Below are 20,073 nucleotides of genomic sequence, written 5' to 3'. Positions count from 1 at the left end.
CGCCAGTTTAGCGACTAAGAATGAATGAATGCAGTGAGGGCGTTCTACACCGACCGGCCCAAATGGTGGACAGAACAAGAAAGTCTGGTCTATAAAACAGATGACATAAAATTTTCAAATCGCTTTTCAAATAGTTATTAAGCAGTCTTCCAAACATGAGGCCGAACTTTATTGTCTTGCAATGAATTTGCTTCCTTGCTGTATCCAGCTGGGTTTAAGCCTTTTGAAATGGCTGCTTGAGTAACCCGCAAAGATTATGTGTCTTCTTTATTTTAAAATGTTTTTGGCCGCTCAGGACATGCTTTGTCTTAAGATGTAATACAGTCCTCTAAACATTTTTCTTAAGCACTTTTTGGGATGGCCTGCAGCGCCGTCAGCGAATTTTGTTTTATCTCTTCGATCGACTGAGCGGTAATTTCAGTTTGGGTAACAAGAAAAATCGCACGTAGCTAAATCTGGTGAATACGGCGGCAAGTCGATGGCATTCATTGAGGTTTTGGCTTAAAATTCGGTCACAATCGTGGCTCGATACGATGGTGCAATATTATCGTGTAAAATCCACGAATTGTTCTACCACAATTCCGACCGTTTTCGACGGATGTTTTCAGGCAAACGCCTCAATGCGGCCAAATATAACTACTTATTGACCATTTGTCCCTCCGAAACAAATTCTTGATGCACCAAACTGCGAAAATCGAAAAAACAGCCACTAAAATCATTCGAGCGGACTCGTGTGAAATGTTGAGCTCGCTTGCCATCTCTCTAACACTTGCCTGACGGTTTTCAAGCACCATATCCTTCGCTTTTTTTTTATTATTTTCATCAGTTGTAGAGGTCGAGGCATGTGTTCTACGATCTCTCGACCATCTTTGAAGGCTTTGTACCACTCGTAGGCTTATGTTTTTGATAAAACTGAATCACCGTAAGCCTTTTTCAACATTTGCAACGATTCCGTAAATGAAATTTGTTTAGAAATGCAAAATTTGAGACAAATTATTTGTTCGATATTTATATCCATTGAAAAAATCTCAACGCACTACTCAGGTGCACCGACTAAAGCAGCTGCTTTAAACAAACTGGTTGACAGATCGCGCTCATATTTGGCATTAATGATACTCCAACCAACCTAGCAAACTATATTTTTTTGGAATATCATTTACCCGGGGAATTCAAATTACAATTTATAGACTCAATACATAATTTCCACCTGGGTTCCCTTTTGAAGGGCAATGTTTACATTTCCATCTACCTATAACATAGCTTCGAAGCCATCACTGAAAAAACTCCTAAAATGTAAATATTTAAAAATAGATGAGCGGAGAGCGCCAACATATTATTTTAAAGCACTACACATGGTTTGCATAACTGCTCACTTGATTTATTTTATGTAAAAAATGTTGGCATACGAGTAAAACGGCGCGAACACAACTAAATAATAAATAAATCTAACTTTTTGCGCCACTGAAATGTTTTGCATATTTTGAGGCTACAATTACTGCCGAATTGCTTGCAATTCACACAGTGATTTATCACTTGTTCATACACACTTGACCGCTTGTAAATAAAATAATGCAACTAAATAAATTCAACATAAAGTTTATAACTGTAAAAACACCTTGGTGTATAATAGAATGTAAAATTGCTTAAATTCCAAAAGCGCCAAAAGTTATGCAACGATTTTCGAAATAATTTGTTAAATTTCATTTAGTTCCGCGCGCACTCTCTGTCTATGTTATGCTATGCTGCTTGCGTCGTCTAAATATTTAATAGAATTTGCGAGTACCCTAAGCATTCCCATACGCATACTCATACTCATTCTCCTATTTGTAGTCATACTCCAATGCCCGCCGCTCAATTTCTCCAATTCTATATTTACTTACATGCAAACCAACGAATCGATCTGCACTTTGGCGCTCAACAGTTCGGCATAATTTACACATTGAAAATGTTGCTGCAAGATTTTAATTTCATTGATTACCAGCGTGCATGGACGGAATTTAATTTCATTGAAATCTGCCAGAGATTCTCCTACCACAATTATGCCACGGCCGTGGACTTGGCTTGCCAGAATGATTTGATTGATGTTACCGGCAAACTAATGGCAGGTAAGTGCTGCAATTTCACCAAAAACAAATATAAATACATATACATACATATTTATTTATATATACATATACATGTATGTATATAGATAGATGCCTATGTATGCTAAGCAAACCCAAATGCGTGTTAGTGAAGATTAGTAACTGTCAGACGCAACTGCCAAGATTACGTTCTTGGCTGATGTGTGCGTGTGTGCGTGTGTGCGTGTATGTGTTTAGTCCAAATTTACATACACATACATAGTGTATGTAAGATGTTAGCTCTCGTATACATCTATTATGCATGCGAGATATGCTTAGGTTAATGCTTATAGCAGCAATATTTGGCAGCTGGCTTTCTTGCTGCCAACATCCTTCATTGATTTGCGTCAAAATGTACATACGTTAGCAATGGTTGCAAGCAGTCAATTTGTCAGGCTGTCAATGAGTAGGTCACCACGTGCAATCTTCAAACCCTGTCAAAAAAGGCGTTAAGTTCGATATAAGTTTCCGATTAGTCGCTGAGACGGATGCGACTAATGGCATGTTTGATCCCTTTATATGCATCTCTTTGTTTTACCGTACTCTAAGGAGAGACTACCACCACTTGTGCTTGCTATTCGTAGAATAGTTGAACATTTCTAGGGTACATTTTCTTTACATGTTCAAGAACCGCCCGAAGCAATGAAAATATTAGCAAGTGTGGCTGAAGACCGCAATTTGACGATGCCCAAGTTGTTCTCAAGACTTGGGACTGTCTCAAGGCAGAACCTGGCGCATTTTGGGAAATAATTTCCGCTTGCATTTGTATAAAATTGTTCTCACTTCAGAACTGGAGCCAATGTACCACTCTAAACGACGTGAATTTGCTGATTTTGCCTTGGAACAACGTGAAAACGATAACGTTTTTTTTAAGAAAATCATCTTCAATGAGGCAGACTTTCATTTGAGTGGTGCTCTAAATAAACAAAACTGTCGATTCTGGTGCGAAGAAAATCCACAAATTATTTGCGAACAACCATTACATTCACCTAAATTGACAGTTTGGTGTGGTTTTTGGTCTGGTGGAATCATCAGTCCGTATTTCTTTCGTAATGAAGCTGGTGACACCTTTACTGTGATTAGAGAGCGGTATAGAACCATAATAACCAACCTTTTATGGCCGCAATTGAAAGAAGTTGATCTTGACAACATGTGGTTTCAACAAGACGAGACTACGTGCCACACAGCACGTGCAAACCGAATTAGAGAGGAAAGTTTGGAGATTCGTTTATTTCAAGAAATTGTGACATTGAGTGACCACCAAGAAGTTGTGATTTAACACCATCAGACTACTATTTGTGGTGTTATTTGAAATCATTGGTCTTCAAATCAATAAATCAGACTCTCTTCAAAGTTTAGAAGTCCATATTACGTGCTATTCATGACATGCAACTTAATTTAGTGGAAAAAGTACTCGACAATTGGGTTCATCGAATTCTTTCCTGCAAAAAAGGTTACAGCAAATTTCAAATTTAAGGGGGAATGTTTATTATCATACTAAAGAACATTCTTTGGCATTTATTCTTTAACGATTATCTCTATCAAATGTTGGACGCGGCTACGTGTCAGATGGTCCGTCCGTTGAGTCCAATTTTCGATGACTCATTCGAGCATTTCGTCTGTTAACTGCCGATTGACAGGCGTGGTGTTTTGCTCCAAGGCCTGAATCGAAGTGGGGTTATCCGTATAGACTTCAGACTTTACATAACTCCTCAGGTAAAAGTCAAACGATGATTCCACTGGCCTACAAAACATACCAAACAGTTGTTTTTTCAGTATAAAATGTCAGCTCTTGAATCTTCAGGTTGCTTTTCGTTCGATATGCGGCAATTTTGCTTGTTTACATACCCATTGAGCCAGAAAAGAGCCTCATCTCTGAACAAAATTTGGCTCGAAAACGTCGGATCTTTTTGGAACTATTCTAGAGTGCATAGAGCGAAGCGTTGTCATTCCCTACGTCAGTCCGAGTTTCTGCGAACGACGCCGAATCGACTCTCCACAGTCTTTGTGTACACTCTCAGCAACGGCTGCTGTATTTTCTTCACTGCGTGTTGGATGTGGTCTATTCGGTCGAATATTATCCAATAATGAATGCTGGGTCTCAGGATCGGTGATGGTGTTTCGAATAATAAGTTTAGTAGGTCCATTATGTTGATCATAAATTGAACTCGAATTTTCGTAATAAAGTTGAACGTTTTGTAAACGTTGTCCAGACGTAAGTCTTTCCATGATGCAATATATAACAATATTGAACAAAAGTAACATGACAGCTTGACGCGACTCACCTGTGTTCTGTCAAAAAAAGGCTAATGCAAAAAGTACTTTCACTTAGATCACCCTCTATGTTTTGAGAAGAAAGCAGGGCTTAAATATAGTGAGCAAAGTTGTGGCGAACTGGACGTCATGAAAGATGCCATGGAAAATCTACAACTTTGCTTCCGCCGTTTTCCAATAGATGTCTCTAGGGTCAAGCACTGGTCGATTAAATCGTTTTATATCGATCTTGGACATTTGTGTCAACACTAACTCAACAAAATATTTGTAGAGATCTGTTTGCATCCCAAACTTATTCTCAACTGAAAATGTCACTTTTTGAGCCGAATTCTCGACATTTGCGGGAAGTTTTGCTTTTCTTTTTTAATTCCAAGAAAAGTGCGGCTGAGGCTCATCGAATGCTTTCAGATACGTACGGTGAGGCTGTCCTAAGTGAAAGTACATGTCGCGAATGGTTTCAACGTTTTAAGAATGGTGATTATGAAGACCGGCATGGTGGGGGAAAGGAGAAGATTTTCGAAGATGCTGAATTGAAAGCATTACTCGACCAAGATGCGTTTTAAACCCAAGAGGAATTGGCCGAATCGTTGCAAGTGACACAGCAAGCCGTATCAAAACGCCTCAAAGTCATGGGGATGATTCAGAAACAAGGAAACTGGGTTCCTTACGACTTGAAACCAAGGGATGTCGAACGGCGCTTCCTTGCATGTGAACAGCTGCTTCAAAGGCACAACCGAAAGAGATTTTTATATCGCATTGTAACTGGCGATGAAAAATGGGTCCACTACGATAATCCTAAGCGAAGAAAGTCATGGAGAAAGCCTGGACATGCCTCCACGTCGACGGCAAAACCGAACATTCACGGCGCCAAGGTCATGCTCTGCATTTGGTTGGACCAGCTGGGGGTGATATATTATAAGCTGCTAAAGCTAAGTGAAACCATCACAGGAGATCGATACCGAACGCAATTGATGCGCTTGAGCCCAGCACTAAAAGAAAAACGGCCACAGTACGAGGAAAGACACGATAAAGTCATTCTCCAGCATGACAATGCTCGGCCTCACATCGCAAAGGTGGTCAAAAAATATTTGGAGACACTGAAATGGGAGATCTTACCCCACCCGCCGTATTCTCCAGACGTTGCGCCATCTGACTACCACTTGTTCCGATCGATGGCACACGGTTAGCTAACGAGCACTTCAGTTCTTATGAAGAAGTCAAAAATTAGATTGATACTTGGATCAACTCGAAAGATGAGGAGATCTTTTGTCACGGAATACGCGTGCTGCCAGAAAGATGGTCAAAAGTAGTAGCTAGCGACGGCCAATATTTTGAATAACATTTTTATACTCTCGCAACAATGTTGCTAACGAGAGTATTATAGTTTTGTTCACATAACGGTTGTTTGTAAGTCCTAAAACTAAAAGAGTCAGATATAGGTTATATATACCAAAGTGATCAGGGTGACGAGTAGAGTCGAAATCCGGATGTCTGTCTGTCCGTCCGTGCAAGCTGTAACTTGAGTAAAAATTGAGATATGATGAAACTTGGTACACGTATGTATTTCTTGGCTCCATAAGAAGGTAAGTTCGAAGATGGGCAAAATCGGCCCACCGCCACGCCCACAAAATGGCGGAAACCGAAAACCTATAAAGTGTCATAACTAAGCCATAAATAAAGATATTAAAGTGAAATTTGGCACAAAGGATCGCATTAGGGAGGGGCATATTTGGACGCAATTGTTTTGGAAAAGTGGGCGTGGCCCCGCCCCCTACTAAGTTTTTTGTACATATCTCGAAACTACTTAGCTATGTCAAACTCTACAGAGTCGTTTTCTTCAGGCATTTCCATATACAGTTCAAAAATGGAAGAAATCGGATAATGACCACGCCCACCTCCCATACAAAGGCTATGTTGAAAATCACTAAAAGTGCGTTAACCGACTAACAAAAAACGTCAGAAACACTAAATTTTACGGAAGAAGTGGCAAAAATATTTGGAGACAGCCTTTTTTTTAATTGAAATGGGCGTGGCGCCGATCTTATGGACCAAGAACCATATCTCAGGAACTACTAGACCGATTTCAATGAAATTCGGTATATATTATTTTCTTAACACCCTGATGACATGTACGAAATATGGGTAAAATCGGTTCACAACCACGCCTTCTTCCAATATAAAGCTATTTTGAATTCCATCTGATGCCTTCTCTGTATAATACGAGTATAAACATTAGGAACCAATGATGATAGCGGAATAAAACTTTACAAAAATACGGTATTTGAAAAATATGTAAATGACGTATAATGAAATCTCGATTATCACTTTACCATGCGAGAGTATAAAATGTTCGGTGACACCCGAACTTAGCCCTTCCTTACTTGTTGTAACCGGTTTTATACAATAAAGCCTTAAATTTACAAAAAAAAAACGGCGGAAGCAAAGTTGTAGACCAATATTATTAATCGAATTAGATTTGAGCACACCATTCAGTTGGTCATAATTATTTAATAATTAATTTCTAGGAATATAGATATTTGTAATTTTAAAATTCGTTCATTTTATTTCACTAGTTTAGTGAATATTACATATTAATTTAATTAAGAAATTTTTAAAAATTAAAAAATTTAAAAAATCAGTAGGCCAAAATTCTATGAAGTAATTTAGAGAAAAAACGTTCAAAGCAAAGAGTCTCAGTTTTAATTAGCGTTACTAAAATAAATTGAAAACAATGAAAATGTAAAATATGAAAACCTTTATTGAAATTGATTGTATTATAAGCATATTAAATTTACATGTGTAAGTGTGCGCATAAAGTTCAAACAAATCATTTAACGTGAATTGCAAAGAAAAATCAATTTAAAGCCACCGTTAATGCATGTTTTATAAACAGATGTGCTGTTGCAATATTTTCACTTGCAGTGACCTGTAGTCAAATGGGATCAAGTCGCCCATTAATGGTTCCACGAAGTGAATTGATACGCTACACGAATCGATTTTTTTTGTTTTTGTATAAGTTGGTGTATATGTATGTAGAACAATTTAATTGGTGATATATTACGCAAATGAAACGAAAATTAAATAAGTCCATATATAATTTTAAGTAAAGTGAGAGGCAAACGTATGCATATAATATAAAATAAAACAAGTAAGGAAGGGCTAAGTTCGGGTGTCACCGAACATTTTATACTCTCGCATGATAAAGTGATAATCGAGATTTCATTATCCGTCATTTACATATTTTTCAAATACCGTATTTTTGTAAAGTTTTATTCCGCTATCATCATTGGTTCCTAATAAGAGGCATCAGATGGAATTCAAAATAGCGTTATATTGGAAGAAGGCGTGGTTGTGAACCGATTTCACCCATATTTCGTACATGTCATCAGGGTGTTAAGAAAATATAACACACCGAATTTCATTGAAATCGGTAGAGTAGCTCCTGAGATATGGTTCTTGGTCCATAAGTGGGCGGCGCCACGCCCATTTTCAATTAAAAAAAAAGGCTGGGTGCAGCTTCTTTCTGCCACTTCTTCCGTAAAATTTAGTGTTTCTGACGTTTTTTGTTAGTCGGTTAACGCACTTTTAGTGATTTTCAACATAGCCTTTGTATGGGAGGTGGGCGTGGTTATTATCCGATTTCTTGCATTTTTTAACTGTATATGGAAATGCCTGAAGAAAACGACTCTAGTTTGGTTGACATAGCTAGAGTAGTTTCCGAGATATGTACAAAAAACTTAGTAGGGGCGGGGCAACGCCCACTTTTCCAAAAAAGTTACGTCCAAATATGCCTCTCCCTAATGCGATCTTTTGTGCCAAATTTCACTTTAATATCTTTATTTTGGCTAAGTTATGACACTTTATATGTTTTCGGTTTTCGCCATTTTGTGGGCGTGGCAGTGGGCCGATTTTGCCCATCTTCGAACTTAACCTTCTTATGGAGCCAAGGAATACGTGTACCAAGTTTCATCATGATATCTCAATTTTTACTCAAGTTACAACTTGCACGGACGGACGGATAGACAGACAGACATCCGGATTTCAACTCTACTCGTCACCCTGATCACTTTGGTATATATAATCCTATATCTGACTCTTTTAGTTCTAGGACTTACAAACAACCGTTATGTGAACAAAACTATAATACTCTCCTTAGCAACTTTGTTGCGAGAGTATAAAAAACAACGTTAACTTCGGCTGCAGCATACCCTTCACAGGTGCTTTTCTGATAGCAATTTTATGTACATATATCTAAATCTGAAAACGTAATAATACTCAAATAATATTCCTTGTTGACAGTTTGGGCGATCGAAAACAATTCGGAGTGCACCACAACTCAATAAACGAGAAACTGTCAACTGTCAACATAACCTTGATTTTTGAACGCTTTGTCGTCGTTTTTCGTGTAACCTTCGGCTTTGTTTCCGTGTCGTAAGCATAGATCCAAGACGTATCGTCAGCTCTATAATACGTTTCATGACATTCTTCTAGGCGGTAAGCATTTGTTCACAGACGTTAACGCGACGCTGGTTTTCGAAAAAATTTATTGCTTTTGGTACCAATCGTGCTTTCACTTTTCTTACGTCCAATTTACCTTTCAAAATCGATTTCACTGGTCCTTCCAAAATTCCAACGATGCCATTTCGTTTTCTGACTGTTAATCGTCGATTCTCAAGCACCGATTTCTTTATTTTATTGACGTGTTGATCATCAGTTGATGTTAAGGTTCGTCCTGGACGTGGTTAGACGTCAACGCGTTCTCGAACCTCTTTGAATAATTTGTACCAACCAAAAAATCAAAAACACTTGCTCGCGACAAAAAATTATCACCAAGGTTCTGAACGTTTCGGCACCAGAAATTTGATTCCGCACACAAAATTTAATGGAACTTCTTTGTTGAGTAATTTTAGTCATCGTGAAAGTCGCCGAATGCACTTTATGTACTTCAGAAAGACACGCGCATACTAAATACTAATGATTACTTTAATGTGATATTTGACACAGATGTCACTGACAGTCATACCAACCTCGAAACAAATATTTTGACTAGTGGACATCGTCTAGTTTCTCACATGTTCTTCTAAATATTAAAACTCAGATCCAAGCTTTGTGCGATTTATGCTTGGTCCCTCAAATATTACGAAAAAACTCAAGTGTCAAGGGAGGAATGCCACACAAGCCAGGAATGAAATTCGTGAAGTTTACGAAGACGATGCTGTATCAGCTCGTGTAGCACAAGAATGGTTCGCTCGCTTCCGTTCTGGAAATTTTGAAATTTCGATTAACACTGATGGAATAATGTCTCGCGCGGAAAAATGACAAAAAGTGGTCGACCAAAATGATACATATTTGTTTATTTATGTCTTATTATAATTATAAAAAAGTAAGTTGAAGTTTGATTAGAAATACGAAACTACTTTTTTGACTGCCTAATATTTACAAATTGGAATGTACTTTAATAAGCGGCGATTCATTTCGAAAAAATGTGGATTCGCTTGATCTCGTAGTCGATCTCCGAAAGGACTCCGCAAAAAGTTGTCAAGCTGTGGGGAAGATTTTTCTGCCAAAAAAATAATGACATTGTATTTATTTTGAAAATTCTTTATTTATTCTTCCAAATCAATTTCATCCCCTTCAAAGTAATCCCCTCCCGATGCATGGCACTTATGCCAACGGATTTTCCAATCTTCGAAACACTGGTTGTAGTCACTTTCCGGGATGGCCTTCAGTTCCGTCTTCGCTGCGGCTTGAATCTCCTCTATCGTATAAAAACGGTGTCCCCGGAGCGGTCTTTTGAGCTTGGTGAACAACCAGAAGTCGCACGGCGCCAGATCAGGTGAATACGGTGGTTGCGGAACGATATGGGTTGAGTTTTTGGCGAAATGATTACGAATTACGAGGGCAGTATGGGATGTTGCATTATCGTGGTGTAAAAACCCAGAATTGTCTTTCCACAATTCCGGCCTTTTTAGGCGGATAGCGTTACGCAAACGACGCATAACGTTCAAATAATATTCCTTGTTGACTGTTTGACCGGTTGGAAGGAATTCATAATGCACAACACCACGATAATCGAAGAAAACAGTCAACATGACCTTGATTTTTGAGCGACTTTGGCGCAATTTTTTTGGTCTCGGCTCTCTTTTGGCACGATATTCGCTCGATTGATCGGTTTTTTCGGGGTCGTAAGCATAGATCCAAGTCTCATCGCCAGTTATAATGCGTTTCATGACACCCTGGTAGTCGGAAAGCATCGTTTCACACACTTCAACGCGACGCCTTTTTTCCAAAAAATTCAATGTTTTCGTTACCAGTCGAGATTTGACGCGCTTGAGGCCCAAAACATCCTTCAAAATGGTATTGGCTGAGCCTTTCGATATGCCAACTTCATCAGCAAGGTCTCTAATTGTTAATCGATGGTTTTTCAACACCAAATCTTTGATTTGTTGAACGTGAGCTTCGTCGGTTGAGGTTGATGGTCGCCCTGGACGCTATTCGTCTTCGACACATTCACGGCCGGCTTGGAACTCACTATACCACCTGTAAACATTTTTTTTTAGACATAGCCTCATCACCAAAGGCTTTCTGCACCATCCTCAATGTATCCGCAGCAGAAAATTGATTCCGTAAACAAAATTTAATGCAAATTCTTTGCTTAACAAATTTCGACATCGCAAAAAACGAAAAACTCACTTTTAGCAGCTCACAAAACGACACGTACGAGTATCTCAAACACTAATGAATATTTTGACATGAAATTTGACATAAATGTGACTGACAGTACTACCAACCTAAAAAAAAAACAATTCTCCAAATCCTTCGACGCGCGCAGTTTGAATTCCAATGTCACATTATTTTTTGGACACAGTAGTATATAAAAAAAAAAATTCAACAAAATTGTTACATCAATATATGAACACAGCCAAAGATCGAAGTGTTAGACAATATTTTAGGTTTTGACAAAATGGCGGTTTCCCAAAAACAGTTTTTTTTATGACAAAAAAGTTACACTTTAAGGGGCTATACCAGTGTGACGCATGAAAAATTAGGCGATTTTCGTGAATTTGTACTGGATTGAATGTTTCGACGTTCCATGGACGTAATAAAGTATATTTTTAGCTATATTAAAAGTTTTTGTTTTTACAAAAATATTGAAAAATAACGGAGTTATGTGCTGTCTGCGGAAGTGCCGAAAAAAAAGTGCCTCAACAGCTGGCATGATTACGGTCGAATGAGTAGCTGAAACAAAAAAATTCAAAATGTTTATTAAACTTAAATATATTTTCTATACAATGCACTATACCCAGTTTTAATTTGAAGTCGATCGGTCATCGCGATTTCACAGGATATTTTTGAATATATAAACTATCGAAAAAGCAAAACAAAAAAAAAAATGTTTGAAAGTGTCACACTGGTATAGCCCCTTAAAGTGTTTTAAAAATCATATTGCATCGTTTATTACTTGAGAAATGTATCCTAGAAGGTTGTGTAGAAATTTCAAGTCGACTGGTCGACCAGCGACGGTGAAAAAAGCTTTTGAAGTTTTGAAAGCCGATTGCACTAAGTTCAACTGTTTGCCGGATTTTCGAAGAATATGAAGTGGATATAACCCCGCAAATGCCTTGCTATGAATGGTAATAATATTTTTGTTTAACACGAAAATGTAATTTTGATTATTTCTTATTCAAGAGGATAAAATGTTGGTTCACAAACTCCCGCAAATTGTGCGTGAATATAAACAAATTCGAAATTCTGCTAACTTTTAGCCTAATTTTCCGCATTTCAGTGCATTTAAACGAACAAAGCGCCATCAAATATTTATATTTGGCTAATTAAATAAATATTTAATGGAAAAGCCAAAACAAATAATGGGCGTGCATTCGCTTTTAATGCGACCCAAGCAAACATAGAAAGCGGATACACATACGAAAAAAAAAAAATAAATTAAAATTTTTACTAAGCCCTTTATTATGAAGTTTGGTTTTCGCATCCGAAATTCTCTATGTGCAGATTTTCAAGTGAAAATTCATAAGTAGAGCTGAATAGGCGGCTAAGCCCACGGGCAGGCTCGAGCTGTGTGCCAAATATAAAGTGGAGTTCACGACTGTAAGCATAAAGAAAACAGTGATGTCCTAAATAACCGGAAGTAGGTGCCTTGTACGGCAACACACACACACACACACATATACATTTACATATGTATCACAATAAATGTCTATATGTAGTTGTTGTTGTATGTTTTTGCACTGGCCAATATTCGCTTAATTCGCTGGCAATTGCTTTACGTGTGGTGCCCTCATACATTTGTCAGTGCTGTTTACCACGCTACCAAGCGCTCGTTGTCTGGCCCCTCCTGCTCAGCAAACCCTCCGTTGGACCGCACATATGTCAGCTGGTAATGAAATAATAATAATTTATGCCGCTTTTATGAAGTTGCGAAAATTATATTTGAATTATTGCCACCCTGTGCACGGGATGTTTACAAATACACGCACAAAAGAGCGAAATAATATGCGAGGCTGTATGTATATTTAGGGGTATATGGGTGCGTGGGCACAAAAGCGGGAAAGTGACTTAAAAATGCATAAATAAAAATTAAAATGCGACTGCCAGTGAAAATTCCTGCATTTTTTGTATGTATGCCAGTGTATATAATATATGTAAAAAAAAAAACAAGACACAAAAAGAGAAAATTCATAAATAACAAATCATTTATGTACATATATCTATTATATAATATTAATTTATAAATATTAAATTCATGTTTTTTACAAATACTTTACAGCCTTTTCATATTATAATTTAGCATATTTCCTAGTATTTTGATTATTTTTCGCCAATTATCGTTAAATGTATTAAATAACGGCATAAAAGAGAGGTTAGATTTTCAGCACGTTTCAATTTTTAGACGAAAAACTTTTATTAATTCATAAGTAAGATGTATTTAAAAACAGGGTTTCAAAATGCTTTTGAAGAGAAGAGCATGAGAGGAAGAGAATACAAGGTGCGTTCCAAAGTAAACAGGATTTTTTGAACCTAGCGCCCCCTGATGGCGCCAAAGTTGCCTTTTTGTCAACTGGTGCGTTAGATTTCATGACATTTCATCGATTGGAAGTGAAGTTATTGCGTTTTCAGTGTCAGTATGCTTGCGTTGTCGGTGCGAAAATGAGCTTCGAACAAAGAGCCAACATTAAATTTTGTTTTCAAATTGGTAAAACTTTTACTGAAATGTTCAATTGTTGAAACAAGTTTATGGCGCTGATTGCCCATCCCGTAGTAGAGTGCTTGAGTGGCTTAAACGTTTTCAAAGTGGTCGAGAGGACATAAATGACGGTGAACATGTGGGCCAATCAAAATCCGTGATCATCGAAAATTCCATCGAAACTGAGCGTGAATTCATCAAAACTCATCATTGAAATTCATAGAAATGGAATTGAACATCTCCAAAACATCGATTTATCACATTTTGACCGAACATTTTTGCTTACGAAAGGTGTGTGCACGGTTTGTTCCGCACAAATTGACAAAAATTGCTCAGAATCCAACATTCGAAGGACGATTATTTGCCAAAAATCACATTTTAACCATTAACCACTCCCCGTATTCACCTGATATGGCACCGTGCGACTTCTTCCTTTTCGGAAAAATGCATTTGCCCATGAAAGAAAAGCATTATGCAGACGTAGAGGCCATTCAAAAAGGTGGCACCGGCATACTGGCGGCCATACCGGCCAACGAGCTAAAACACCCGTCCGACATGCTTTTGGACCATGCAAAAAGCTGTATTGAAGCAGAAGGAGCCTATTTTGAATAAAATAAATTGAGTTTGCCGAAAAAACCATTTTCTTTTAAAGTCCTGTTAACTTTGGAAAGTAACTTGTAGTAATACGTTACATTGGGGCGAGTTAGCGCCATTGTTGGAGTTGTTAAAGGGTTGATTGTGACTAATGATTATAATTAAGTAAGAGAATTCGTTCTGGAAAGCTTATTGAATTTAAATATTATTTCACAATAAGTTCTAGAGCAATCATTAAATAACATTTGATGTTTCTCCAGCAACAATAACAAAACTAATTTCTTATAGAAGCTGCAGGGCAAATATTGAATCAAAGTTGTCAGGTTTGCAATCGAATTGGAACCTCCGAGTGGATATCCAGAACGAACAGTAAATCTATATATCGCTACCTTGATGCTTTAAACCTGTATAATTTTCGACAATCACCAATAGTTACAAATACTTTCAAATACTCATCAGTCCAAAAGCCAGTCTAAGCCACTAGTTGATCCATTAAATATTATTAGCTAACGGTTGCCGAATATATTTACCGAAAAACAAATAAACATTGAAACAAAGGCTTTAAATAAGCAATGTAATTGACAAAATACAACAGCAACACAGCAAATGCATCGTTTAAGTACCGCAAATGTTGAATAGTGAACAAATATGGAAATATGCTAAATTGAATAAAGCGATAAACATAAAATGTACATTAATGCTTTACCTTCCGTCAGACTGATGCAGAAACGCACGCACTCTCACACATATATACATACATATATACATATATGTATGTTCATATGTGCATCGCGTTAATTAGATTGTTTCAGTTGTCGATTGCAATTTACTCATGCAAGTTAAGCTATTTTAGTATTACTGTTTGCGTTCAGTTCGATTACGAGCTGTTTTTTGTTAGACTAGTTTGTTGTTGTTTTTGTTAACTTTCATTTTTAAAGCCCGGTAACATGTTAGTTTGGCTTTAGTTGTATTGTTCAAATAACGGTTGTTTGCAATATTAATATATCTATAGAGTTATATAATGGGTTGTCAAAAAAGTCTTGCGGTATTTTTATTGATTTTTTTTTTTTTTTTATTGAAATTGAAATGAATTTTTGATGACTCATGCCCAGCTCTTGACCGATGCTACGGCTGCTACTATGCCGGTCTCTTTCGACCAATTCAGCGATTTTATCGCAATTTTCGACGACAGGCCTTCCGGAGCGTGGCGCATCTTCGACCACCTCTACACCAGAACGAAAACGTTGAAACCATCGTTGTGCGGTGGAAATGGAAACTGTATCGGGTCCATAAACTGCACAAATTTTATTGGCGGCTTGAGATGCATTTTTGCCTTTATTGTAGTAGTACTGTAAAATATGCCGTATTTTCTCTGTATTTTGCTCCATGTTTGCGACGCTATAACTCACGAACGACTTAAAAGAAACGACAATCAATCAAACACGTTTTATCGCGTGAAATGAGCTTTTCAAAAAGGTATAGCATGACCCGATGCGACGAATAAAACTAGAACTACGAGCTTTCAGCGCCAACAACCTAATATATATTTCAAATGGATCGGGATGACGAGATGAGTTGAATTCGGATGTTCGGCGGCTGGTTGTTCGTTCGTCAGTTTATCCGAATGTCCGTTTGTCCTTTCGTCTGTTTGTCTTTCCGTCTGTCCGACTTTCCATTTATAAGTTCGATCGTAGTCCGGTTGTCCTGCTATCCGTTTGTGAGTCCGCCTGTTTGTCATTTGTCAGCCCGTCCGACCCACTATTTCTTCGTCTGTCTGATTGTCCATTTGTCCCACTGTTCGTCCGACCCTTTGCTAGTCCACCCGTCTGTCCGACCGACCGATTTGACTTCGTTCGTTTGTCAGTCCGTCGGTCCGTCTGACCCTCCATTTGTTCGTCTGTCTGATCGTCCATTTGTCCCGCCATTCGTCTTCCCGTTTACTAGTGCGCCCGTCTGTTCGACTGACCGTTTGTCCGTCCGTCCGTTTGCTCATCTGTCCGACCGTTCGACTGTCCATTTTTTCATCCGTCGTATCGTTTTTCAGTGTGGCACTTCTCGAATGGTTGAAATCGGTCCTTTTCAAGCCTCAGATTATCAAGTCTTTGAATCACGAAAATATCGATTAATTTTGGAACCCTTCACACACCTAATCTAATTTTTTTTTGAAAATGCTGGTTGACATTATACTGTATATATCGGTGAAATCGGTCCATAAATTGCCCTAACCTTCATATGCCATAGTATACTGATTTGGGACTCCAAGTTCGCCATTCACTGGGAAGGTGTCGATGGAGCTGCTAATGGCTCCACTGTGAATCGCATTCAGTGTCTGTCTGAAACTAGTTGCGTCCATAATCTGGTCCGAGTATTGTTCTATGTAGTCGGCTTAATCAAGGAATGTTCTGCTGATATTCCTAGAAGGCTGCTCCGCTCCAAGCAGATCACTGCAAGAGCGATTTCTACGAAAGCATTCCAGCAGAAAAAGCTTGGAAAGGAGAGCATTGTATTCCTTAAAGGAAGCATGAAGGCCTGACTATCTCCTGTTATTGTACGGAGTGCAGTATTTTGCTACATTTTCTCGCCAGTCGTTCTTCCTTTTCACTGCTTGGCGCCAATTGGAGAATCTAAGTTTAGCCAGGTCCTTCTTCATCTGGTCTTTCCAACGGAGTGGAGGTCTTCCTCTTCCTCTGCTTACGTCGAATACCCCGGCGGGTTTTCATCATTTGATGACATGTCCTAAATCGGCTAATACTCCCGAGCTGGAGTGTTTTCATCCATTGACGACATGTCCTAAATAGCGGCTACGAGTACTCCCCGAGCTGGAGTGTTTTCATCCAATCGGACGACATGTCCTAGTTAGCGCATCCGTTGCGGATGACATGTCCTAGACAGCGGCTACGAATACTCCCCGAGCTGGAGTGTTTTCATCCATTCGGACGACATGTCCTAGCCAGCGCAGCCGTTGTCTTTTAATTAGCTGAACTATGTCAATGTGGTTATATATCTCGTACAGTTCATCGTTCCTTCGTCTGCGGTATTCGCCGTTGTCGATGCGCAAAGTACCACAAATCTTCTGAAGAACCTTTTTCTCGAAAGCTCGTAACGGTAAGAGTTATTTTTCGTTGGATTTCGAGGCTGACGTTTTTGTTGGTGTTAATTCTAGTTGTATCTCTTACACATTGCAAAAGTAAATTCTTTGACAGCGTTCGAATTGTGCTCTTCCTTACCTGCTACGGTTGTGTATGCTTGTTTGCGCTGTTGCCAACTATTCTAATGTCTGAGGCCTGATCGCCTCAACGCTTGAATGCATTTCCAACTGCAGCGCTCTCGATGTACTTACATGTGTATTGATGTCTGTATTTATAAGTACCAATAATGTAATGCATTGGTAAATATTATTCAATATTTTAGTTAATAATAGCTCATTTTTTCACAAGCGCCTCGCCTCGGGTTAATCGAATTCAATGGAACCGCAATAAAATCATCTGCTTTAACATTTCGATTTACGATTTGTCAATTGACATTTGCAATTAGCATCTACACACGCACACCTACACCCACACACACACACACTCAAATATATATGTAATTGTTTTACATATGTAATGTATGTATGTATGGCCGTTACATATGTATGTCCACCTGCTGCAGTTGCATTTAAATAATTACACACGCTCGCGATTTTTGTAATTTAATATAACCAATAATGCAAATATTTTATTTGCGGACATTTTAAAATTGTATGCAAAGCACACAGGTGATAAATAATTACCATGTTATTGTTTTTGTTTTTGCTATTCACCAAATAATTCAATAATTCCCAATTATTGTTGTTAATTTACGGTTATAGCGGAAAGCAGTTATTTATGCGTCAAATCCTGCATAAAATGTTAACAGTTATAACGGCGAAAAATAAAAATAAATAAAATAAATTAAAATAATATATGTAGAATAAAATAAATGTGGTAAATATGCTAATACCGTTATTTTAATTTGATTTCACCGAGTTTTGTTAAGCCTTTGAGGCGTTTATTAAATTGTGGAGCTATTTGATTTTGTTCGTCTAATTAGCCTAGTAGATAAATTATAATAATAACAAATAAACAGTATTCTTCTTTACTGGCGTAAACACCGCTTAAGCGGTTATAGCCTAGTTTACAACAGCGCGCAAGTCGTTTCTTATTTGCGCTATTTGGCTCGAATTGGAGACGCCAAGCGAAGCCAGGTCCTTCTCTACTTGATCTTTCCTACGAAGTGGAGGTCTTACTCTTCCTCTGCGTCTCCCGGCGGTTACTGCGGTGAATACTCTCAGAGCTGGAGGGTTTTCATCCATTCGGACAATGTGACCTAGCCAGCGTAGCCCCTGTCTCTTAATGCGCTGAATTGTGTCAATGTCGTCATATAACTTGTACAGCTCATAGTTCCATCGAATGCTATATTCGCCGTTGCCAAACCGCAAACGACCATAAATCTTTCGCAGAACCTTTCTATCGAAAGCTCGTAACGTCGCCTCATCAGATGTTGTCATCGTCCATGCCTCTGCATCATATAGCAGGACGGGGATGAGTGATTTGAAGAGTTTACTTCTCAATTGCCTACTTTGTCCAAGGTAGCACCTGTTGGCAAGAGATATTCTGCGTTGCAATTCGAGGCTGACATTGTTGTTGCTGGTAATGCTGGTTCCAAAATAGACGAAATTATCTACTACTTCGAAGTTATGACTGTCAACAGTGACGTGGGAGCCAAGTCGCGAATGAGACGACTGTTGCTTTGATGACGGGATATATTTCGTCTTGTCCTCGTTCACTGCCAGCCCCATTTGCTTTGCTTCCTTATCCAGTCTGGAGAAACAGAACTAACAGCGCGGCCAATGTTGAGGCCAATGATATCAATATCAATCGGCGTACGCCATCAGCTGTACACTCTTATAGAATATTGTACCTTCTCGATTAGGCTCTGCCGCTCGAATTTTTTCCTCAGGATTAGATTGAAGAAATCGCGCCATAAGAAGTCGTCTTATCTGAAACCTCGTTTGGTATCGAACCGCTCGAAAATGTCTTTTCCAATCACTGAGCTGGAGCCATGTCTAGAAGATCACGTGAATGAGGAAAGTTCTCTGAGCTCCACTTGGGATTGGGCAGAAATGACTTTTTACATATGGTTGAAGCAGCTCACAACTTCCGGTCTTATACCAAGTATGTCTGATTATCTCTGGGTAGCCAAAACAAAATCCGTTTAAAGGCGAGCTAAAGTGAGAAGGCGAAACATCCCCTCGCCTAAGTTGTGCGCTGGGTTTGGGACCTGGCAAGTAAAAGAACTACAAACGAAAACTATAAACAATATTAGTATTATAATAACAGATCAATTGAAAAGTCCTCGGCCTGTCATAGTAGTAGTAGTTTCTTATTCAATTATTATTAGGTGATTACTGATTATACCGACTCCCCAACTTTCGTGCGAACTTGCCTCAGTTTCAGCGATCAGCTTTGCATTCGACGACAATTTATTCCAAGCGGAATTTTTTTGAGACTTGAAAGCAGGAAATATTCGCTAGGAGCCAGATCTGGAGAATACGGTGAATGCGGATGTAATTCGAAGCTCATTTCATGGATTTTCGGAAATTATTTTGTTGACTTTTTGGTGTTTTCGTCGATAACCGTGGCTTAAGAGCGTCCACTGCGTTCACCGTCCTCGTTGCTTATTTCGCCTTTCGGTAGACTTTTGCACAGTTTCGATTTTGCATTCATAAATCCACGTCTTGTCATCAGTAATAATGCGCTTGATGATAGCAGGCTCTTCAGCTGCGTTGTCAAGGATCTCATTTGCGACCTCTACTCGACGTCGTTTTTGCAAAAGATTCAGCTATTTTGGGACGAGTCT

At 38.6% G+C, this 20,073-nt stretch overlaps 1 protein-coding gene across 2 annotated transcripts in view; it reads left to right on the top strand.

The window, feature by feature from the left end:
- LOC126750928 (uncharacterized) overlaps positions 1-20,073 on the top strand; it is a 208,718-nt gene that overhangs the window by 54,947 nt on the left and 133,698 nt on the right. For both annotated transcript variants that reach the window (XM_050460742.1, XM_050460741.1), the window contains one exon: positions 1,922-2,105. In XM_050460742.1, coding sequence (XP_050316699.1) covers positions 1,922-2,105 — 184 coding nt within the window. The remainder of the gene's footprint in view (positions 1-1,921; positions 2,106-20,073) is intronic.

Source organism: Bactrocera neohumeralis, chromosome 2 (genome assembly GCF_024586455.1).
Source record: "Bactrocera neohumeralis isolate Rockhampton chromosome 2, APGP_CSIRO_Bneo_wtdbg2-racon-allhic-juicebox.fasta_v2, whole genome shotgun sequence".
NCBI lineage: Eukaryota > Metazoa > Arthropoda > Insecta > Diptera > Tephritidae > Bactrocera > Bactrocera neohumeralis.
Note: the sequence above shows the minus strand (reverse complement) of the source record. Positions and strands in the feature narration are given on the sequence as shown.